General features: G+C 41.7%; 2 protein-coding genes across 9 annotated transcripts in view; one reads left to right on the top strand and one right to left on the bottom strand.

Annotated features, from left to right (window-relative positions):
* Nucleotides 1–11,322, top strand: part of LOC133140202 (calpastatin-like) — a 37,645-nt gene extending 26,323 nt beyond the window's left edge. For 5 of the 8 annotated variants that reach the window (XM_061259868.1, XM_061259870.1, XM_061259871.1 and 2 more), the window contains 9 exons: nt 566–604; nt 1,518–1,598; nt 2,092–2,196; nt 2,881–2,997; nt 3,616–3,702; nt 4,171–4,224; nt 8,544–8,606; nt 8,969–9,044; nt 9,613–11,322. In XM_061259868.1, the coding sequence (XP_061115852.1) occupies nt 566–604; nt 1,518–1,598; nt 2,092–2,196; nt 2,881–2,997; nt 3,616–3,702; nt 4,171–4,224; nt 8,544–8,606; nt 8,969–9,034 (612 nt within the window). In that variant the 3' untranslated portion in view covers nt 9,035–9,044; nt 9,613–11,322. Of the gene's footprint in view, nt 1–252; nt 334–565; nt 605–1,517; nt 1,599–2,091; nt 2,197–2,880; nt 2,998–3,615; nt 3,703–4,170; nt 4,225–8,543; nt 8,607–8,968; nt 9,045–9,612 lie in introns of all 8 variants that reach the window. The other 3 variants (XM_061259865.1, XM_061259866.1, XM_061259867.1) reach the window with 1 other exon arrangement.
* On the bottom strand, nt 11,223–15,851 carry LOC133140203 (T-cell surface glycoprotein CD8 alpha chain-like). Its single transcript, XM_061259873.1, has 6 exons — nt 15,735–15,851; nt 14,735–15,034; nt 14,393–14,473; nt 13,514–13,630; nt 13,027–13,066; nt 11,223–12,918 (listed from the first exon to the last, which is right to left on the bottom strand). The coding sequence occupies exons 1-6, from the start codon at nt 15,781–15,783 to the stop codon at nt 12,867–12,869; spliced, it is 639 nt and encodes a 212-aa protein (XP_061115857.1). The 5' UTR covers nt 15,784–15,851; the 3' UTR covers nt 11,223–12,866.
* Between the last annotated feature and the right edge of the window lie 9,074 nt (nt 15,852–24,925).

The raw sequence follows: 24,925 nt of genomic DNA, 5'->3' as shown, positions 1-24,925 counted from the left end.
TGTCGATCGTGTCATGTGACGTAACACCCTCACATGTCCACGTGCTCCTTACACCAACACCGTAAAATCTCCAGTGTCAATTCAGCTCTACCAGCGTCCAGTACGGACCGCATGTGCTGCGTAAGAGCTGCTTTAGCACTGAACATTTCACTGTGAAGTCTCCTAATGAAGGTGTTGCATGCCTTAGCGAGTAGCCTGCATGTGTATTAACGGTGGGGGTGTGAAGACGTGTGTGTGTGTTGCATGTCCCAGCCCGTCATCGTTCCGTCCAGAGCGCATTTTTGCGGGGTGAGAGAGAGCTCCCTGCCACCCGGATACAGGTTTACAGAGACGGTCAGTCACGGTTCCTCTTCGTCCCGTCCGCCCCCTTCCTCTTCCTCACCCTCACTCACGGCTCTCGCGTCTGTCGCGCGCGGGTGAACCCGGCGCCCTAACCCCCACTCACCTCTCCGGCTGGTTCCGTCACAAAGGAACCCGGCTGGTTCTCTCCCGTTTTTGACATTGACGGATGTGGAGATGTGGAGAACGCCTGATTAAATTTCTCTCTTTTCTTTGTGAAATTCAGAGTCCCTTGCAGAACGGCAGCCATGAGGTGGCTCCCAAGGTAAGTTGGCTTCATTACTAGTGCTGGAATTCCCGCGAAATTCCCGCCGCCTCTTGCCGAAGCGCTGGGGTCTGTTTAGCGTTCCGGGGAACGTGTTCGCATCCGGTGTGATGGGGGATTGGTCGCCAGGTTGTGTTTTGTGTTTGCTATGATAGAGTGATAGAGTTTTCCTGTATTTGATAATGAATACTAGCAGGTTTATTTAAAAAAATTCCAGGCCCATGTTCAGCTGTAGCACATTTCCTTGGTTGTGTCTTATGGAGAGACATTCAATAAGTCTAGCTGGTTATTACAAACGGCAATCTGCTCTTTGAGCTAAAGCACATTGATAACTTTTGCTCATTTCAAAATGGCTGACTGTGCAAGGCTTAGACAGTGGGAGGGGGAGCCGTTTCATTAGAGCTACAGGTGGGGGATTCTTTCTGAATTTGGGGAAACATGAAAAACTGGTTGAGAGCCATGATCATTGTGAGGACAACGGGCTCATTTTCACACTCACTCACAGGGTGTGCCACTTTTCTGACACGTCTTTTGACCAAAACTGGGTTCATTCAACACTCCCACTGGATCCAGGAATTTGACATGTTCCAACTCAAGCACACCTGATGCAACCCACGAGGGCTGCAGTAGTTGAATGAGGTGTGCTTGAGGTAGAACAAATCAAATACATTACTAACAAAACAGCATACAATAACGTAATTTACCATGGCAAACTGTGGAATACAAATGTGATTTGTAAGACTGGGTGTTGTTAATGTCATTATACATAATACAATGAAGATTAATAGTCAGTAAAGATGGTGTATTTCAGAGCACAGGTATGATGGTCTTAGTTTGTGAACAGCGTCTGTGTGCTTCTCCATCAATGCCGGTAGCCTTATCGCTGCTCCTCTCTGTCTTCCTGTCCCATCAGCCCCTGAATGATGACGGTGCCCTGGAAGCTCTCTCTGCTGGCTTCACAAGCTCCGCCCCCAGTGCTCAATTGGACGAGCCAGTACGTATTTGTGAATGGTGTTCACTCAATTATAACACTTTATTACTGAAACCTACCACACTGCCATATAGAACAGCCACATACAGGCATATAATGTCTGTAAGATACAAGCATACACACATGTAAATGATATGAACAAAACAATAATAATGATGTGCAATAACAACTGTATGTCTAAGATAATTCCCGATGACCTAATTTTAATAATAACAATATGAGATAGCAGTCAGTGGTTTCATGATGAAGGGACTACATACTATAAATACATACTACAAAGTGGAAAGACTTTTATTGTTTACATTTTCAGATTTTAATGTCCAACCCGGGACTTTCTGGTTAGGAGTAATATTTCCCTAACTCGGCTGCCCCTCCGCTTTCCTTAATCCTGTTCGAAGCACTGGTAACCACTAGTAACCACTAGTAACCTGCATATTGTCGCTCTGTGGCTCTGCCCTGGATTAATGTTTTACTCCTCGCCCCTCTGTGCTCTCAGGTGGCCCAAGTGCCTCTGGATGCTCTCAATGCTCTCAGCGACATTCTGGGTGTCCCCGAGGAAGTGCCTGAGCCCCCTCCCCTCGATCCTGCAGACATCATCAGCGTGAGTGTGGCCGCGTCGCGCAGAACAGCACCCCCCGGTGGTGCTTCATGTTCAGTGCAGGGGGAGGCCGGTTCTCTATTCAGGATGATTACATTACATTACATTACATTATTGGCATTTGGCAGACGCTCTTATCCAGAGCGACGTACAACAAAGTGCATACCCATAACCAGGGATAAGTTCGCTGAAAGACCCTAGAGGGAAGTACAATTTCAACTGCGATGAAGGTCCTGGACTCCAATGTGAACATTGTACATTACGTTACATCACATTATTGGCATTTGGCAGACGCTCTTATCCAGAGCGACGTACAGTTGATTAGACTAAGCAGGAGACAATCCTCCCCTGGAGCAATGCAGGGTTAAGGGCCTTGCTCAAGGGCCCAACGGCTGTGCAAATCTTATTGTGGCTACACTGGGATTCGAACCACCGACCTTGCCTGTCCCAGTCATTTACCTTAACCACTACGCTACAGGCCGCAAAATGAGATGAATTCGGAAAACGAGGCGATTCATCTCAATTTCATCCATTCAACTCATTTGTTGATTGGCATCTTATGAAAGTTTTGCAACTGAATCTCATATCATTGTGTTCAATTCATATAGTGGCTATTGAATTGCGTGTAAAGTAGGAACTATGTCATGTTACACAAAAGCCCTTTCGTGGTGTGTGTGTGCACTGCAGGTGCCCAAGGTCGTGGAAGAGGATGCTGAGCTTGTGGGGGAGAGGGAGGACACTATCCCACCCGAATACCGGTTCACAGAGAATGGGACAGACCTGCACCCCCCAGCAGAGGGAAAGGTGACCCCCCCCCCTCCTGTTCTCCCCGCCGTGTACATGAGTACATGTAGACGAGGACTGCTTATTCAGGAGATCTAGCTCATAATGTACCTGCAGTCCAACAGAGAGCATCCCTCCGTGCACCTGTCTTGAGTCTTCACAAGAAAACTGAGAGTTGCTGACTTAGCCCAGTGCTGTTCATCTCCACATCCTGCGGGCCGCAGTGTCTGCAGGTATTCGCTCCAGCCCTGCGCTACACCACCTGATTTAACTCATTACTTCACCTGCTTGATTCAGATAATAAGCTAATTTGTGAAATCAGGTGGTGTAGCGCACAGTTGAAGCAAATGCCTACAGACACCGTGGCCCGCAGGACGTGGAGTTGAGTAGCGCTGACTAAGCCTGTCTGCTGATATATTTCAGAGTGTGCAGCAGGGTAGCGAATACACTTTTCACTAAGAATGGGTGCTTTAAAGAGGTTAAACACCCACATTTCTGAGCTCATTCCTACCCCATTCAGTCCCACGGGAAGAATGGCAGCCTGGTGTACAGTAGGGTGATAATGGTAATATGAGCGTGCGTGTTCTTGCCGAGAGGGTGCTGATATTTTGGTGTTGTCCCCCTCCCCCCTCCCCTCAGCCCCCCATGGACTCTGGAGCGGCCCTGGACATCCTGTCCGGTGACTTCATGTCTGCCGCGCCCGCACCCTGCGCAGTCCCCAAACAGGTACGGTGACATCAGCTCCCGCACACGAAAGCACACTTACCAAAGGCCTACAGCACCCCTAAACATGTACAGCACGTTCTCGGTCATGCCACTTAAAGGAAAACTAGCACCCCTAAACATGTACAGCACGTTCACAGTTAGGCCACTTAAAGGAAAACTAGCACCCCTAAACATGTACAGCACGTTCACAGTCATGCCACTTAAAGGAAAACTAGCACCCCTAAACATGTATTGTGAAATTAAAGCTGTGGAACATGAAGGCACGCTCACACCCAATGTAGTTTCAATAGACTATTTTCCAACAATTTTAAGATTTTTTAAAAATACAAATAGTTTTGCTGAGATGGCAATATTTCAGTGGACTTTGTCGTAACTTGCTTTTTAGTCTGCAGGACTGACTCTCCATCTCTCCCTCCCTCTCCCTCTCACTCTCTCTCCCTCTCCCTCTCCCTCTCTCTCTCTCCGTAGCCCTGCCTGGACGCTCTTGACATGCTTGATGGAGAATTAGCTGCCCCTGCTCAGGTAAAAATATTACACACACATACTCACGCACACACTCTCACTCTCACTCACAGATACTTGCACTCGCACTCTCACACACACACATACACACACACATACACACACACACACACACACACACACACACACACACACACACTCTCACTCTCACTCACAGGTGCATATGCCCTGCTCTTTGTGCTCAGTTGTCTGCAGGGAGGACCTGTGCTTCAGAAGGCTGTTTAGACTCACTGTTGGAAGGCCACACTGCCCCTGGGGTCACCATTGATCCCTCTCCCGAATCCTCTCTTAAACCCATCCCTGATCTGCCCCCTACATCTGCCCCTAAGTTAGGCCTTGACTCTGCCCAAGACTCTACTCCTAACGTGGTCTGTGAGTCCACTCCTGAAGTGATCAGTGACTCCACTCCTGAGGTGGTCTATGACTCCACTCCTGAGGTGGTCTTTGACTCCGCTCCTGAGGTGATCTGTGACTCCACTCCTGAAGTGGTCAGTGACTCCTCTCCTGAGGTGGTCTATGACTCCACTCCTGAGGTGGTCTATAACTCCACTCCTGAGGTGGTCTATAACTCCACTCCTGAGGTGGTCTATGACTCCACTCCTGGAGTGGTCTATGACTCCACTCCTGCGGTGGTCTATGACTCCTCTCCTGAGGTGGTCCATGACTCCTCTCCTGAGGTGGTCAGTGACTCCACTCCTGGGGTGGTCTATGACTCCACTCCTGGAGTGGTCTATGACTCCACTCATGAGGTGGTCTATGACTCCACTCCTGGGGTGGGCTATGACTCCACTCCTGGGGTGGGCTATGACTCCACTCCTGGGGTGGTCTATGACTCCTCTCCTGGGGTGGTCTATGACTCCACTCCTGGAGTGGTCTATGACTCCACTCCTGAGGTGGTCTATGACTCCACTCCTGCGGTGGTCTATGACTCCACTCCTGGAGTGGTCTATGACTCCACTCCTGAGGTAGTCCATGACTCCACTCCTGAGGTGGTCCGTGACTCCACTCCTGGGGTGGTCAGTGACTCCACTCCTGGGGTGGTCAGTGACTCCACTCCTGGGGTGGTCAGTGACTCCACTCCTGGGGTGATCTATGACTCCACTCCTGGAGTGGTCTATGACTCCACTCCTGGAGTGGTCTATGACTCCTCTCCTGGGGTGGTCTATGACTCCACTCCTGGAGTGGTCTATGACTCCTCTCCTGGGGTGGTCTATGACTCCACTCCTGGGGTGGTCTATGACTCCACTCCTGGAGTGGTCTATGACTCCACTCCTGAGGTAGTCTATGACTCCTCTCCTGAGGTGGTCAGTGACTCCACTCCTAGGGTGGTCAGTGACTCCACTCCTGAGGTGGTCAGTGACTCCACTCCTGGGGTGGTCAGTGACTCCACTCCTGGGGTGGTCAATGACTCCACTCCTGGGGTGGTCTATGACTCCACTCCTGGGGTGGTCTATGACTCCACTCCTGGGGTGGTCTATGACTCCACTCCTGGGGTGGTCTATGACTCCGCTCCTGGGGTGGTCTATGACTCCGCTCCTGGGGTGGTCTATGACTCCGCTCCTGGGGCGGTCTATTACTCCACTCCTGGAGTGGTCTATGACTCCACTCCTGAAGTGGTCTATGACTCCACTCCTGGTGTGGACTTTGACTCCACTCCTGGTGTGGTCTATGACTCCACTCCTGGTGTGGTCTATGACTCCACTCCTGGTGTGGTCTATGACTCCACTCCTGGGTTGGTCTATGACTCCTCTCCTGAGGTGGTCAGTGACTCCTCTCCTGAGGTGGTCAGTGACTCCTCTCCTGAGGTGGTCAGTGACTCCTCTCCTGAGGTGGTCAGTGACTCCATTCCTGAGGTGGTATATGACTCCACTCCTGAGGTGGTATATGAATGCACTCCTGAGGTGGTCGATGACTCCACTCCTGTGGTGGGCTATGAATCCACTCCTAAAACTGTTCCTGAACCGGGCCTTGATTTTACCCTTGAATCCTGCCTTGATCAGGCCACTGACTCCAGCCCCCCTGATCTGACCCCCAACTCCACCCCTGAAAGGGGCCTTGAGTCTGCCCCAGAGATGGGCCATGAACTGGTCTATAAGCCATCTCCTGAATTTGCTCCAGAGATTAATCCTGAGCTGGCTGATAAGCCAACCCCTGACTCCACACCTGAACTGGGCCCTGACTATGCCCCTGAGCTGGCCCTTGAGCCAACCCCTGATTCCACTTATAACTCAGCCACCAAGCAGTCCCCTGCCTCTGGCCATGAGGAGGGTCCTGACTCTACACCTATGCTGGCCCCTGAATTTACCACTGAACCAGCCTCTGACTTCACCCCTGGTCTGGCCCCTGACTCCACCCCTGAGCCGGAACCTGTTGCAGTCAAACGCAGAATCCAGGTGTGGCCAGAATGCCCCCCTTCAGGGCACTCATGTCCTAAGGGAGGGTGAGGGCATTCGCTACTTACTGCCCTGTATAACAGCCAATCAGGGCATTCGCTACTTACTGCCCTGTATAACAGCCAATCAGGGCATTCGCTACTTACTGCCCTGTATAACAGCCAACCAGGGCATTCACTACTTACTGCCCTGTATAACAGCCAGTCAGGGCATTTGCTACTTTCTGCCCTGTATAACCGCCAATCAAGGCATTTGCTACTTACTGCCCTGTATAACAGCCAATCAGAGCATTTGCTACTTACTGCCCTGTATAACAGCAAATAAGGGGAGTCACTGCTACTGCCAAATTACCCTCTTTTAACAGCCAATCACTGACTTGTTTCGTTTCCCTTATGACAGCCAATCAGGGCCTTCGCTGCTGCTGGCTCATTAGCCTTATAAGCCAGCAGTTGGTATCGGGGCACAAGGTGCCATAACTCAGCTAGCAGGAGCAGGAAGTGGGGAAAATTAAATATTCAGCTGGTAACTGTCCTGAAGACATTTTATTTTACTGGTTTTACTTGATTAATAAGCTTCTTCAACTTTAACAAGCCACCTGTGTGTGCTTGCATCTTGCATGCACTTGTACACAAGTGCTGAACACAGTGGCCATAACAGCTCAGCAAATGGCTGCCATTTTATTACAATCTGCTCATCCATTACCAGCAGTAACTATGAACTACAAAACCCATCTCACCCCTCTGCATCTAAACTCCTGTGTTGCAACTATTTGTTTATTTTTCAGTGTTAAACTTTAATGTTGCATTAATTGAATCATCATATTCACCTCTAAAAAGACATTTCTGTGGATTGTGAACTCTTTTTAGTTGGTTTTGGTCATGTTGGAGCTTTGCCATATTTTGGGAGCTATTTTTAATAGTGGTATCTCTCTATCACAGCCACCATCTCATTTTACATTCTTACTTATTAACCCCTCCTCCCATACTCCCCCCCCCCCCCCCCCCCCCCCCCCCAGCCCCCTCAGGAGGAGAAGGTTCTTGAAGAGAGAGAGGAACATATTCGGCCGGCCCACCAGCTCCCAGAGAAAAACCCTCTGGTGATCAAAAAAAAGAAAAAAATCAAAAAAATCAAAAAAGCATTCCAGCAACATGTCTTCACTTGCAAAGTCTTCACTTACAAGGTCTAAGATAACTGTGAATGGCCACTGAAAATGGTGAAAGTCTGCTCATACAGTATACATACATTTCACATATCCTTGCACTTTTAAGATGCATACTACACAACCTATACAAACTCTAGCTCAATCACTGCACAAAAGCCAATATTAATATTCACCAACAGTCATTCACATCTTTCACATTTACATAAGAGTGGTTCATCGAGAGTTTTGGTAAATATTTCTATGCAGACATGTTTCACGTCAAAGTGAAGTGACACTTGCGTGTCTTGGGCATTAACTGCCATACTGAACTGACCAAGCCATTTATATTTATTGTAAAAAATTATTATGATTTATTACTTACAAAAACATGTCAATCTACATGGCAAATGAGAGAGGAGAGGGAGAACGGAGACAGTGCCATGGCAACAGACGCCTGCCTGTTTGACAGGTGTCACTCGCCCTGTCAAACCATCATCATTTTCAGTGTGTCGTACAGTTATCAGTTTGGCGTGAGAGATTCCCGCGGGGAAACAGCAGAACTGTGATGTAGGAGCTTGTCTGTAATCAGGCCGACTTCCTTTTGCTTGTCAGACAGAGGAAATGGTCATCACAGACATTAAAGCCAACCAGGTCAACTAAATTCACACAAAGGATGGCTTCGATTCGGTCTTTGACGAGAACCAGAACTCAAACCAGAGGGAGACGTACGGCATTTTTTAAATTATGCTTGTTGATTGCATCACTTCCTCTTCCTGCCTCCGCAGACTTCCCCTGAGGAGACCGTCGGTGTCGGCCCTGCTGCCACCCTTCCCAGTGAAATCCCTGCGGTACGTTGCTTTCTTCAGTACTTCATGTACTGTGTATGTTGGTATTGGTTCTGCTTGTATGGCACCTGCAAGTCTCTCATGCAGAGTCCGAATTGGTCAGAAATATAATCATAACCGTAAAATCTCTTGTGCCCCTTTTAAATTTGAGCAGATACCTGGTATTCATATGTATTATCGTCTATAATATTGTATATCTAAACTACCAACTGGATGCAAAGCTTCCCTAAAACCACCATAAAGCACCATTGAGATAGGCTGATGGCGAGATGGCCTGGCCTCAGACAGGAACTCTTTTGCGGAGGTGACAGGAACTCTTTTGCGGAGTTGACTTGAGAAATGGCGCGTTTCCTGTGTCACTGCAGGCCATGGTGGAGGATGCGCCCATCATCTCTGACCTGTCGGGAAACATGGTGTCGGCTCAGAGCTAAACTTCTACAGGTACGAGTCTGCGCTGTGCAGGTACCAGTCTGCGCTCAGGAAGTCTGCGGCGCAGGAAACGGAAACCGGCATCGCACGCCTGAGCCGCCCGCTGTCGCACGATGACGCTGTCGCTTCAGCGTCTGAGCGCAGAGAACCGCTTCATACCGCTCCGCAGGGAGCCCCCACCTCTCTGCCAGCGTCTGCGGACGCAGTTGGAAAACATTTTTTTCTGTCAAATAAGCTGATGTATGACATAGTGTATAGTCATTGTATGATATTTTAAAAATATTATTTCAATATTCTACTGCTATTCTGTTCCATAAATGCTGTGTGTGTGTGTGTGTGTGTGTGTGTGTGTGTGTATTTGTGTGTGTGTGTGTGTGTGTGTGTGTGTGTGTGTGCGCGCGCGCAGGTTTTGGTTTCCGCCAGCCTGGCTCATTAATATATAAATGGCAGATAAATGATAAATGATTGTGCTAATTTGATAACTGAGAGCAGAAGTTGGTATTTAATCCAGGAACAGATACGGCCCCCCAGTGACCAGGCTCTGCTGTAACCGGGTCATTCTGTCCGTTTCCCTCCTCAGGAGACTGACTCACACTCTGCAGGGACAGACGGACAGAGAGACAAAGGGACACTGCTCCAGATTTCATAAACATTTCTCTTTTAAAAGACGGGGAAGAAAATTGAAGATAAAAAAAATTAATGAAAAAGAAGACAAACCCAGCACGGTGCCTTGGTTCACATAAAACACGCCAGAAAAGTATCATTTCGCAAGATCGATGAAACTCGAAGGATTTTTTTTTCTCGCTTTTGTTTTAACTCGTGTCAGATTATTGCCACGCTCTGTGCTGCTTTATGCATGCTGGTATGTCATGTACAATACTTTACAGCACATTTTTTTAAAACTGACGGAAAAGTTTCTCTCATTTCTACTGTTTTAACATCTAACACTTCGTGTGAAACAAATTTAAAATTAGAAAATGGTGCACTCTGCCACCTTCTGTTATTTTCTCTACCTTCCGTCCCATGTTTAATTATAAAATGATAAAATGGCCATCTCCTCCCATTGGTATTTGCTTGTGAAGTACAATTTCATCTCTTCGGCATGGAGTGACTGTTGTTGCAGTTTAGTGCTACATTTTAATGTGTGGGTTCCACCTGCTAGCACAAAGTCACAGGTAAAATCTGATTAGTTCCATGGTAGACAAGCATACTGCATAAAACGGTACTCTTTTTATTTTAGTCTCTACAGGTGGAGGGCACTAACATCAGTGTGTTTGCGGTGATCCTATGAGAATTGGTTGTTGAAGTAGGATTGTGTAACTAAATTTCTGGACCACTTGTGGTTCTTGTACACAAGATTTTATTGTCCGTATTACTGTCTCTCTACTTGTCTAAACGACTATGCAAAGCCTTAGCTAAGGAATAATTTTTAAGGAATACTCCACCCGAAAATCCCTGGGACAAAAGGAAGATTTTGGTCTCATTGAATGGGCTTCAAAACTCCAGAAGGGGGGAGATGATTCTCATCTGTGTGGAATACTGGCAATCCCACAATCACAACGGAAAATTTGCTGTTTATATTTCTTGATTTTTAAGTGGTTTAGGTTTACCATTTAAATGAGAGAATGAAAAAGAAAAGGACAAAGACAATGTGACTAAAGGGAGATTGTGTGTATGTGTGTGTGTGTGTTTGAGAGATAAAGGGTGTGCAACAAGGAAGTCTCGTATACATCTTTGACTGCTTGTCCCTGTTTGCTGTCTGTGCTTCTCTGTTTAGTTTACTCTCCATTACCCTTTACCGTATGTTAACACAGTCTTTAACTTTGTGTTACTTTACCGTTTTGCATTGTAATATTTTTATCTCTCTGTCAAATCTTACTATACCTCTGTTCTGTTCTTCCTCTCCGATCATCGTCCTCGCGGGTAACTCTAATTGTTCTGTCTATTCTCATCGATCCGTAGGCTTGGAGTGTGTTCTGTCTTTCTTAACTGTATCTCGTGTAAACTTTGTGTAGTAGTTTCTCCCTTAGAAAACCCACAACACATTTAACCCGTAGAAGCATCCATAAGGACACTGCTGAGATATGAGGTTCACATAGAAAAGTGCTTTGATAGCAACTGCTAAACAAGATTCTGTGACAAAAAAAAAGGAAAAAAAAACATTTTAGAAATTACATTGTTTTTGTTGAATGGTTGTGGGTACTTTTGCTTTAATGACGGTGTTTGTGGAACAAATGGATTTCAAAGTGTTTTATAAAAATGGAAAAAAAATAAAAAGGAATACAGCATACTGATGTTTGGGTTGTTTTTTGTTTATGATGCACGCATACAGTAGAGAGACTTCACCTTGAGATTAACATGAGGAATAGCTCCATGCAATTCATTTTTACAACACAAGAGGGCTACTTCGAGAATTAATCGAGCAAATCTATTCATGAAACAGCATAAAATAATGCAGGTGTACATGGAGAACATAAGCATTAATATTTACACATATGATATTAAGGTCACACGCATGCATTTCGACAGCTGTATGTGCAATTGGATGTGCCACATAGAGACAATATGTAAAAAGTCAAAGTAAAGTAAAGTTTCATTTAAAAGTTGTGTGTCAAAAATAAAGCACTAGCAATACTGCTCACCATGCAGAACCTTGCAGATGGTTCAATAGTTTTGTTCAATTTTAGCATCAGAGTGTACATTTCCTTGGACGTGTGGACTGGGATATTATTACCATAATCACTTATCCCTCCAACCAGGTCCCTTGTACGTTCAAAAACGCTTTTAGCAACACATATAATGCCAATAGTACACTTTAACCAAGTGATGTGTAAGTTCGCAGATATGCGATTAGGATGTTCTTTACGGAAGATTCTAGCGCTGGTGTAACAGTCACTACTAGAACTGTAGTTGAAAGCAATGGAGTTCTTGAACACTGACTTAGATTTGAGAATAAGCATTAAAAACCTGCCCTTCAAAGGGTTAACAACAAGCACAAAACCATGTCAGGCAAGTACACCCAGTCTATTTAATTTTACAAGATCCACGAAGAAATGCAACTTGCCAGAATTACTGGAACTTCTTGTGAAACTTCCAACACAAAGACAAAAACTTTATTAGTCTTGAAAAATCACTGAAATAAAGTATGACAAAACATAATGGCAAATATTTCAGAATGTGATAAACACTTAGCACAGTGCATTGACACACTCCATGGGACACGGATATTGTGCAACTGCAAAACCAGGTAAACATGTGACTTGCAGGAACTACAGTAAAACATCTCACCATCTTTGAACAAATAATCCAGACTAACTATTATACAAACTAAAAATAAAACTCTATGAAACACTTACTGCAAAAAGAAGGATTATTTCAGTCATTACATTTAAGCATATGTATATCACTTATATTTACTGTAATCTTTATGTTTGGTTTTCTAAAATTATGAACAATATGTAAGGTAACAGAAACGTTAAGCATACCCATAGCCCTGTATCCTATTCAACAGCATTCTCATCTTCTCTTGAGCTAAACTAATAATAATAATAACAACAATAATAATAGCAGTTATTATTAGTATTATTATTACTATTATTATTACTACTACTATTTCAGGAAGTGCTTTGATTTTGTACAAAATATTATAGAATTATAGAATATTCATATTAATAGGTATATGACAGTTCTTAATATGGGATCTCACCTCATTGTTCGTCATTTAAATGCTTATTAAATGCATCATTTAAAAGCCGTAAATGCTGATATATTTCTCAGGAACGTGGCTCTCAGTCTCAGTCTGCTGGCCTGTGAGGGAGAGGGGGCTGGGGGAGGCTAGACGTATCTCCCAGGCTTCCCCAGGTTGACCTGTGCGGGGTTCCTGGGCCTGGGGAGGGAGGGGCATGGTTAGACAGGGCACACACGTGAGAAAAACACCATTTTGCAAACTTGTCTCTTAAGTTCTAGCCCTGGAAGAACTCCAGAAATGGCTCACCTTCTCTTGTGGTGGTGAGGGCACCCTCTCGTTCGGACGCCTGAAAGCAGCGACACGGAGCAGTTTGAGTGACAGCGAATGTGTGAAAGACATTACAGAGGACTACGGTTACTCTCACGTCTTCTTTGGTTAAATGCGTCCAGGAGCCTTCCTAGCAAATTATCTGTGAATCTATCTAGTTGCAAAACATGAAATACCTCTGGAATACACAGAGGAATACAATCGAAATGGTAGAGTGGTGGAATGTTGCTTTGCAAGAGTCACAGAGGTATAGAAAGAGACGAGCAACCGATATCACACATGAAATGTGGACATGTAACTAAATACTTCAGACGTGTGTATCGAGATAGTGTCTGTGCGTAGGTGAGGTACGGGTAGATTTAGAAGATGAAGAGCAGCCAGGTGAAGACAGGTGGAGACGGGTGTAGCTGTGCTCTGGCAGGCTGGTCTGAGTTGAGCTGAAATGGGGTCTCGGGGGGTAACTCACGGCTGCAGTGGCGGATGGTCAGGATGAGAATGAGAAAGAGGAGGATGCAGCCGGCCACAAGTGGAGCCAAGATGGCTGTCTCGCAGCTGTCCGGAGATTCTTTGTTGTACTTCTTTCCTGTAGGATGCAGAGGGACAGAGATTAGGCACTGTGGTCACTGGGTGGACGTCTGCGCTAATATGGCTGAGGTTAGGGTTAAGGATACAGTCAGTGCTCGGGCTGAGTGAGGGATTTAGGTTATGTTCAGGAGTTAGGGGTAGGGTTATAGTGCTAAGGTTATTGTTTGTTTTTGGATAATTCAAATGCTATATTTTTTGGAGCCAAGTCTGAGTATAATGTATTAATATGGCTGAGATTATGGTTTGGGTTAAGAATACGGTATGTAGGCTGAGACAGGATTTGAGTTATGAGCAAGAGCTAGCCTAAGGTTTAGTGTCAAGGTTTTTTTTTTTTTTTTCGTTTTTGGAGGAAACACTATTGGCGTGTATATGTTCAAATTTATTGAGTCAAAACATATTTTCAGATTAAACGATTTCAACCAGGTTTCCTTGTAAATATGGGTTTCACTGTATTTTAATTGTTTCTTCTTAATTTTAATTTAAGAAATCTGATTTAACGATTTTTTTGTTGCTATTTAATTACCAGCATTCATCGTCTGTTATTGACTGTGTTCACTTGCACATAAATCAACTCACTTCAAACCATATAGCGAGTGGATTAGAACAGCAGAGGTTTGCACACAGTACCGTGGGGACCGATACAGTCAGACTGAAGGCGACCCTCCATGTGAAAACCTTATCTGGTCATAGTCTAAACCATGGCCTTCCCGTGGTACCCGCCAGAATGAGCAGATGGACATAGACCGGCATAAAGGCGAACCTGTTCGGCAGGGACAGGGAGTCGTAGTGGTGTTGGGTGGTGTTGCTGTGGTCACTCGACGAGTTGTCGTGGTGGTTGGGTCTGGAGACAACAAATCATAAAGCCATAATAATAAGCATACGCTGACATTACTGAATTGTATTATTATTATTATTATTATTATTATTATTATTATTATTATTATTATTATGTGTAGGCCTGTTTCTCGCAATAGCATTGCAATTGTTGGTGCAGACCTGTAAGCTAACTGTAGCAGTTGTAGGCCACTAGTTAGACTAACGTAGGCTAAAACACAAAATAATTTTAAAAATGCATAACCGTTTTTGCGTCGGGATAACTCACCAGCAGGTCCTCGAAGGGTTGTGGTCTTCCCAAAAGTTAGTATTTTCCCATTGATCGCCGAACAGCCGTAGACTCCGCTGTCGCGCTTCTTGTTGAATTTTTTAATTTCCAGTAGCGCCTTGCTCTTGATGGTGAGGCTGTCTTTAGGTTCCACTCCGTTGCTATCTACAAATCCTAAAACCTCCATCCCTGTGTTCCCTACGCGGAACCAAAGGACCGTTGAAAGAGAATCTTTTAAATCGCATTTAATTGGCACTGTGGTTCCATCCGAGATAGGTGAATCCTCTTTACAATCCGTGTCTGAAATGGACAAAACATAACTTGATATTCTTGAGCATCAGTAAACTATTACCTTTTCAAAAAATTCTGGAATCACAAAAGTATCCGTTGATCCGTTGAGTAATTTTGATGAATAAGCACCGCATTAATTAGGCCCTCAGATAAAGCATAACATGTTTTATTATTTTTTACATAAAAATGTTAGTAAAAAAAAAATAATTTAGTTTAATGGGGTCCTTCTTACAGAATGACTAAACATAGCCCTCAGTCATGGGTAATTTCTGATTTATAAAGCATTCAGAGCTTCGCTTTCTTGATTCGTTTTTATTTTTATTTTTTTTCAAGTCAAAACCATAAGAATCGTGCAACATTTGAGTGACACTGATGTTTACATTTGTACATTTGGTCTTAATATGTTCAGGCACTTGTGGCATAGCCTACTAATCTAAACAGAGATTTAGAGAAACAGAGAAATCTATGTAACCACCCAAACATTATTTAGCTTATAAAAAATAATTTTTCGTTGATTAAAAATGTTCTTCCTTATTGCTGTTGGAATTATGTTTGCATAATATGAACAGCATGTTAACGAGAATCTACAAAAGACGAATACAGGTTGATTCGTATAGGCCCCCCAACCGAGCAGACAGATCCTGAGGACACTATACATCATATACACATTGGCAAAGGTTGCATGAAGAATAATTTAAAGAACACTTACATCGACCCAGACTGAGGAGAAAAAGGAGACAGATAAAGAAATTGAACATGTTTCCGTCGCGAGAAGTTTTCTTGAAGCGTAATGAGAGATTACAGCGAGGGTGAGGGGCGATGATCTTCTATCACACTAAAGATACACACAGGAAGTAGAGCTACGACAACAAATGCACACAGGGAAACGGGGAAATACTGTCAGAAACGACAATAACGTACAGAAATAGTAATAGTAATTACTTGATACTATATATAATGGGAATTTGTATATATAATTGACTGAATGCTGTTTAATTTGGTGCACATATTTTATTATGCAATTTCTATACAAACTATGTATTCACGAATTCTAGGAAGGTGTGTTAATATTTCGCATTTCGTCATACTTAGGTTGACGAACACAATAAAAAAATCAAAACAGATATCGAATTATTGTGAATACTCGTCTATTATTGTGACATTCTCAAAATTCACCATCTTTTTCCCCCTTCTCATTTCTGTGTAATGGCCTAAAAAGGGTACCTATACAAACAAACATTACCAGGTGCGAGTTGAAAATGGGTCTATTTAAGTGGCAAGAAGTTTGTCCTATAGTACATCACTGATGCCAACCTTTTTACTTCTTCTTGTTCTTATTCTTCTTCGTGGTTTACACAAGTCATCGGGTACCTTTGGAGCTGTAGTATTCGTTTCTCTGTCGAAAACAGCCTTCAGGCCATAGCGTACAGTAAATAGGCATACTAGCCAACATTTAGCTGTCTGATTGATATAAGCCTATCAGTACAGGCCAATGCATTTTTTCCTGCATTACTGTATATATGCAGTGCTTCCACTGCCAGCCAATTGGCACCGAAAATTAATTTTATGCATAAATATAATCGGCTTTACTTTTGAGTGATTTCTGGACAATATACTGCAGTACATAAACAAGAAACATAATGTCCAGTAAGTGGTTTCTTTATTAGACCTCAATTCTTTAAAATGGAACTAGTTTTATAGGGCAGGAATGACTCGACTTTCAACTAATTTGGGACATGGCGACCAAAATTCTTGACAAAAAAATTAACACATACACATTTACTTACAGTGGACACAGCAATGAACACAAAAGTGACAAAATGTTGTTATTTATTATTGTAGCATGTATCATTGTGTCATCATTGTAGCAGCAAGCTTTTCATATTTTTAGGCCCAGCACTCGCACGGACACCATCTGGTACTGCGCTTTGATCGTTAACATAAATCTTTTCATTAGGCCTACAGGTCCGTTTGTCATAGGTATTCGACTGGAATCATTTCTTAAGTTAATTTATTCAAAGACGCAAGTGGATTCGCTAATGTATTATCATAGTGCTTTAAATTTACACACAAAGATGAATAGTCTCATTTTGCATGTTGTTTCCCGTTTGCTTTACAAATATTGTCTGCCGGACCCAGTTCCAGTTTCAAGTTTATGCTGGTCTCTATCGTCCTCTATTGACAAGCAGATAGCATTGCAAATGTCCTTTCTTCGAACAGTTCCAAAACACAATATATTCCCAGATCAAATGAAAACCAATCACTCCGCCACCTACAACTTTCCTACCCGTAGGAGGACAGCGCCCGAACAGGCAAAATTACAAGAACGCGACAACTTTATTAACGCATTATTTACAATTCAATTTAGAAGTTGCATTATTTCTCATTCACCTTCGGTTTTTTCGGGAAATTGGCTATATGGTAGGCTATAGCCATGCAGACACAAATGGTTCATTATTTTATTATGATTATTAACAACGGTAATATAATTATTATACATAATAATAATAATCAAAATAAAAATAAAAATAATAATAATAAATAATAATAATAATAATAATAATAATAATAATAATAATAATAATACAAATTACTATTATTATTATTATTATTATTATTATAAAATAGTATTAGCAACGTTATGATTTGTTGTTAATAATAATGGGCCTATTTTTCATTATTATTGTGTGAGTTTAACTGCTTAGTAGCCTACTGATAAAGTTCATTAGAGCGTTGTGTACTTAAATGTAAAAGTATAATCAAGGGGAGCAATGTGCCAACTAATGTCTGTAGGACAAGCAAAGCTGTCATGAGACGAACATGAGTAATAGGCCCCGCCCACATGGATAAGGGAGTTGGGGTTCCCTTATTCGTGACTAATTATCAAGTAGGAGCTCAAGGTGTTTTCTTTTCTCATGGTACGAAAGGGTGCTTCCAAAAGCTAAATTGCATTGCATTGCATTTATTTACGTAAATATGCATTTCTCAATTCCTGTAAAGGGCATTATATTCCCAGAAATAACAGGGACTAGTTCCACGGAAACCCATGTATTTTCTGAATAGGACATAAAGATATTTATTTATAGATAAAAAAAAGAAAAAACCTACAGTTGGGCCACAGGTTTCACCCGTGAAATCATAGAATTAGCACAAGAATTTGTACTGTCATTAAAATATTGTGCATCTGAAGTAGGCTATAATCTTATCAAATACGTAGTAAATGGAAATATGGTAACAGGTTCACTCCGACTGTGAGCAAAAAGTGTGTATGACGATTTCAAAATAATCATCACCATTTGCCCTCAATATAGGCCTATATTTAATGGCTGTTTCTGTCCATGCGCAATGGAAAAGTCCTCTGACTCAAACCCGGACAGTCGCAGGAAGTTGATTTCGTCAGGTCGAAGAATCAACACCTACTGGATTAACAAATGCACTTTTATCGGCGCGTTATTTCCTCGAGTGGAAAGTTACAGCCGTTAAAAGCACATAGCCTTTGCCTTGAGACTGCTCAAACCTTCGCTGGTTCGTCTAGCTGTAGGCGTAGAATAAAACGTTTTACTGTGAAACGCAAGCAACCGTGCCTGTCTCCGATTATGCAACCTGCTCTTGCGTCAAATGTAGAGGAATCGTCGACTGGGCGATTACCGTGGGCGTCTTTTTACGACGTCAATCACTCAATTACACGCATGACTTTGAAGTCATAATCTTAATTGATCTTAGTTTCTAATTACAATAGTCTCTCTCTCTCTCTCTCTCTCTCTCTCTCTCTCTCTCTCTCTCTCTCTCTCTCTGTAGAATCATATACTTGGCAAGGCAAGTCATGGACTGCCTAGTCAAACTCATCATAGCCATGTTCAGGGTTCGGCTTGCAGTATTGACTTGAAGGCTTGAAGTACTGAAACGTCCTGTTTTTCATGAAAAATCTATGCACCCACAGGCCTCTGGTATTAAAACAAACATATTATTCTGAAACGAAACTACCTAAAAAAGAATGTCAGTCCTGGGGAAGTCCAGCACCAGGAAATGAAACCAAACACTCACGTTCTTTAACTGTACGTATGACCCTGCCCTCATCCAGGGGGGGATTCTGTTGTTCTGTTCTGGGACAGGGGTGGGTGTTGAGAGACATAATTAAACAGAGATTCGGGTTGGAGTTTACTGTCAACCAACCTATTTGTGTTTCCATTCTACCTGGTGTCCCCCTACACCAGCCACACACCGACCTGGAGCTGAGTCAAACTTTCCTGAGACCTCGATACTCGATCTCCCTCTCTGTCTGTATGTAGCCCACCTGGGGTTCCCTGATTGAGTCACCCCAAAACTGAGAGGGAGACTCAACCTGAAACAGACACCTCTGTGTGTGTGTGTGAGCGTGTGTGTGTGTGTGTGTGTGTGTGGGGGGGGGGGGGGTGCTGTGACTGGTGCAATCCAGAGCCTAAACACTCATTACTATATGGTCTATGAACAGGTGAAGCAGGACTGTACACATTTCACAACCAAGCAGCTATGTAAGTACCACTCAGATCGTTCAGACCTGTAAAACTACTTCCTGTGAGTGCTAACCAGTTTGTAACAATGTCATGTTGGGTGATTTCTTGGGCTTACACTGTTAAACAATCTCAGAAATCAACTCTAACAGAGTTAAAAGAGTTTGTTTTACCTTGTAGGTATCCCAAAACCCCAAAAATATGTTGTAATGCTGGCTTTGTTGTCTGTGAATTGCACTGTAGCTACTGCCCTTGTTGTGGGTAAATATGTAAATATGAATTTGTTAATGAATTGGTCTTCAGCGGTGGGTTGGAGACATTTACTCCTGTGGTGCTGAACCTTTTGAGGCTGTGTGTTAACTTGTGCTGGAACCATAAACACCTGACTTCAAGGTAAAGACGTGAGAGAGAGAGAGAGAGAGAGAGAGAGAGAGAGAGAGAGAGAGAGAGAGAGAGAGTGTGAGAGAGAGAGAGAGGGGGGGGGTCCATATTCTTGTAAATGGTCACTCTTCTTCACTGAAGCAGTTTCAGTAAATTAACTACATGCTCAACATTATGACTGATTAATTCTGAAATGGAGAATGCATTTCATTATTATTAATGATTATTTTCAATACAAAGTTTATTCAGTCTTTGTGGCTAGGCAGTATTCTTGTCTTTGTTGTAACCTAATTAATACCCAATCAATCACTATGAGCAACATAAACCTCTTCACTACTTGCCGTTGTGGTGGTGGATGCAGACAAATTTGGCATTGCTGGTCCATACATGTTTCATAATAAAATCAATCGTAAAAATTGGGAAAATAACCCAATAGAATACATCTGCAGAAACTTAAAATTGAAATTGAGTTTGATAAAAGTAACCGATGATCATGATGATTTCATGTGATAATTAAAGAAAAAAAAAAGAAAGAAAATTGTTGCACAATGTATCTTTTTAAGGGGGCGGACATCACATTATTCATTCCATTGCTAAAGATATTCCATGATTAACATAGCATAATGCACCTTTGATGAATATGTACTTTTTAAAGTACACATTGAAAGTAAAGCAAAGGTAGCATATAGCATACAGTATGTCAAATTAATAAAATGCATAAAAATGCTTATTTACAGGAATGAAAGTGACAATGGGCTGCTTTGTGCTGCTGAGCTGCACATCTGTGACAGGCAGAGTTTAAAAAAATAAAATAAAATGACCTGAAAATCTGAATGTCAGTTAGTATTGTAAAAATAATTGGTCTCGTTTAAAATTACACAATGGACTCTAAAGGTGGACATCTATTCTGAATTTCAACTCAAAATGATATGAAATCATCACTCAGATCACAAATTAGCAAAGTTAAAGAAAGTTGTATTTCTAGTGAAAACATGAATGCTTACTTATTATTGAGTGTTAAAGAAAGAGTGGTAAAAGTTATAGAAATCCAGGGAATTCAGTTGAACTGTAGAACATCAATACAATGTTTTCAGCACTTCTGAAAAATTAAAGCTAGGAATTTGATAATTTGTTTTTAAGTGACGCTTTGTAACGGCTTCTTCAAAGTGATTCAGCAATTAGTACAGCCATACACATATCTTTGTCCTTTTTCATTCTGAGTTTACATTAATTTAATATGAAATTCATGTTGATCAATAGCAATAAGACACACAGTGTAGTATGAACTCTGGTTCTGTATTCTTATACTGTAAAACATTTTGGTTCTCAAAATTAAAAGCTTTCAAGTAATGTATTGCAACAGCAGTTTTGTCTTTGTTGAACTTTGAAGGTTCAAGCATCTGTGGTCCCTTATAATTAACTCAAATTGGGCTATTTGGGTAACAAGCCCAGTAAAATAGTTTTGTGAACTATGATAATCCCACTGCTATACTCTTCCTTTTCACAAGTTCAGTGAAATATGATATAATATATCTTATGATAAATAAAACAAATATGGCAGAAGATTTTAATGATCATTGTATCTGGTCATTTGTTTGCTAGGCTGTGTGTTAATATTGTTCCAGATAACTTTACTTAGCCCAGTAATAGAAACTTTAACCCATTTATCCTAGCAAATTTTCTTTTAGACCTGTAAGGTATTGAACTTAACAATGCAGTAGCTAGCGTAACTATGAGGAAGTGGGACAAGACAGTCTTAATCCTTGCCTATTGCGTCTCAGTGCTCATAAAGTTGTTGAACACATTTTTAACTTTTAACTTTTATTTAAGGTAAAATCCAAAACTCATGGGAGGTTATTCCTCAATATAAAGGAGGTGGTGATACTATCTGAACAACTATTGTACAATGCAAAACTTTTCTGTTTGGCCAAGGTCTTAGAGTCATAAGCTAACTCTCTGCTATGAAATGAAAAGCATTTTGCGACCACAACAGGGTTTTAGGCCAGGTCATGACACAATAACAGCAGAAACTCTTGTGATTAATGATAATAATAATAAACAGCATTGTGCTGCACTCTTTACGGACCTGCCAAAGGCAACTGACACCTTTGAGAATAATTATTTATTCAATAAGTTAACCTCGATAGGATTGGATGGGACTGGTTTTATGCATCTACTTAGTAGTACTACTACAGTACTACTATTTTTAATTAGTAAAGGTGTCCCACAAGGGTCTATTCTTGGTCCACATCTATTCACACTTATAGAGATAACATAGTATGCTCAACATCACATTGTAATGTTCATTTTTATGCAGATGATACAATCTTGTATGCCACAAGCTCCACACTTAATAAGGCCAATACTCATTTTCCATCCGCCTTTGATGCTTTTCAGTTAGCTGTCATTAATCAATCACAAGCTTGTTTTAAATTTGGATAAAACATGCATGTATTTTATTTTAAAGAAATCTATTAGGGATAGACTTGTATATATGTCTGAATTCACTTCAGGGTACCAAAATTGAAACTGTAGATTTATAAAGATTTAGACATTTGGCTGGATGGTAGATTGTCCTTTAAGACTCATATCATGATCTGAGAATTGGAAGGTTCTAACTTACATTTTTGACAAAAATGAGTTAGTGTCATAAATGTTGTTTATAGGGCACTAAATATACTGTATGTGCAAAGTTATATACAAAAATACGGAATGAAAAAAGACATTATTTAAAAGGTCATATCTGCTTGGAGCCCATTTACTTTGGAATCTTTGAAGCACAATTGCTCAAAACTACTCAGAACACAGAGAGAATCATCTCATTCTCAGCTCACAATGTGGAAAATCTGTCTGAAAAGCTAGAAGCTGAAATTGGATTATTGTACATGAATAAAGAATGCTTCTCTTTTCATAACTGGAAAACCATTGATGAATCAGCCATCTTGCCAGTATTTGATTATAGAGACATTTTGCGCATATCCTTGTTTTGAATGTGATGTGAGTACTTCTCTGATATATATTTGTGAACTCATTCAGCGGAGTCAGTAATGCTATTCACAGGCTGTGTATTTGCTGCTACTAAACTATTCTACAGCCACTGAGCCACAGATTTCACCTACTTCATGCTATTGCCCAGAATTGATTACCATTAAGATTAAGGTTGCTTCAGAGTAAAAAGCCTCTTGAGGGTAAAATGCCTGATGTATAGTCATCATTGTATGTTGTATGAAAAATGTGGATGTGCTCTTTAGCGAAGAGAAGAGTACTGCGTTCAATTTTGTTTATCTATAAGGCTTAAGAAACTTTTACTTAAGAAACTTTTGTTTAATTACATTTAATTACTTTTATATCCTGTAACAATGGTATTAGATCCCCGGACTTTTTAACTTTAGATACACCACATGTAAACTGTAAGTATTTTTCAGTATGCTGCCCCTCACAGATATATAAAAAAAAAAAAATATTGACATTTTAGAAAAGTTTGGTCTTAAATATGGATTTTCTTAATGTTTTGTACTTCCTTTTCTTTGCTATATCCCTGTATATTGTTTAGCATGCGATTGAATTGTACTTGTCTGTTTAAAGTTCTTACACACATTTTTTTTGTTCACAGGCCTCTGCTGTTGATCTCCATGAGGCTACCTGTAAGAATAAAGCATAAATAAAACATAAATAAAAATTTTAACATAAATGACCAAGTTCTTATAACTAAGAATTTGGGGGGTATAAAATAAACAAGGCATGCCAAAATTCCATCTGTCCATCCATCCATCCCATCTGCTCCTGGAGCCAATCCCAGCATATATAAACTGAGCATATATAAACTCAGTATATATAAAGCACGCCCCATCGCAATGCAAGCTCGGTACCTTCTTACAGTAAAGCAAAGTCTACAGAACCAGAACCAAATACAAATGTAGTATTGTTATCAAGATTTCATTTTTATTGGGGAGAACCTATATTTTTCAAGTGCTGTGTACAGTTCACATCATTTCACACATTGTTTTCCTGCTTGTCTGTCCTATGAGTAAAAAAATGTTAACTGTACTTTTTGAATGTGTCCTTTCAGAGACCGTCAGACATTTTGTATACGTATTTTATTTTATTTTTGTTTATTTTACAAGGTCAATGCACTTTAATGACATTTCTGTACATGCGCCATAATTAGCCAGGGAATACTGTAAATATGTATGTGTGTGTGAGTATGTGTGTGTTTGTGTGTGTGAGTATGCGCATGTGTGAGTATGCATGTGTGTGTGTATGTGTGAGTATGCGTGTCGGTGTTTTATATATATTATACTGTTGGGAGACAGACAAATTTGTGTATTGGACCACTTCACATATGATAATGACCGTTATCAGTTTCAAGGTTCCCCCTCTGGGGATCTTCCACTGGACTCCAGGGGGGAGCAGGGCAAGGCCTCATAACCATTAAGGATTTGAATGGCCCAATCCGAGGTGCTCGGGATAGGCACAATTCCTTACCACCAATCAGAGGTTACACTTGGATTTGTAGACATATTTGAATATATGCAAATGTAATCCTTTAAAACATCCCAAACACCATTGCTCTTTGGAACATTTTCCTGATTGCAATAAACTTTCCTGTTTTCTAAATGACGAACATCGGATCTGCTTCTTCCTGTGACAACGGTCATCTTACTGGTTCCTGGTAAAACTTAGATTGACTAACAATACCAATAAAGTTTTTTCATTTTTGATATTTCAGTTAGTTTCAGTTCTTTTGTTTATGTGTTCATGCAGAGGAGAAAATGCACTTACACCACCACCTGCACTACATAGCCCACCACAGACACACAGCTGTGTCCTACAGAACACAGCCCCACAATTACGACAGACAGCCATTGTCAAAGTGCAGAATTATATCCTCTCCATAGCCGTTAAGACATGTTATTATCTTTGGAAATGTTCTCTAATCCTTCACAGTGTTTTGTGACTAATTTCATGAGGCTGTTGCCTTCCTCTCCATCCCACTCTCTCTCTGTCTTTAATTCTCTCTCTCTGTCTT

This window comes from Conger conger, chromosome 11 (assembly GCF_963514075.1).
Source record: "Conger conger chromosome 11, fConCon1.1, whole genome shotgun sequence".
In the NCBI taxonomy this organism is placed as follows: Eukaryota; Metazoa; Chordata; class Actinopteri; order Anguilliformes; family Congridae; genus Conger; species Conger conger.
The sequence above is the reverse complement of the archived record's forward strand: the minus strand, read 5'-3'. Positions and strand labels throughout refer to the sequence as shown.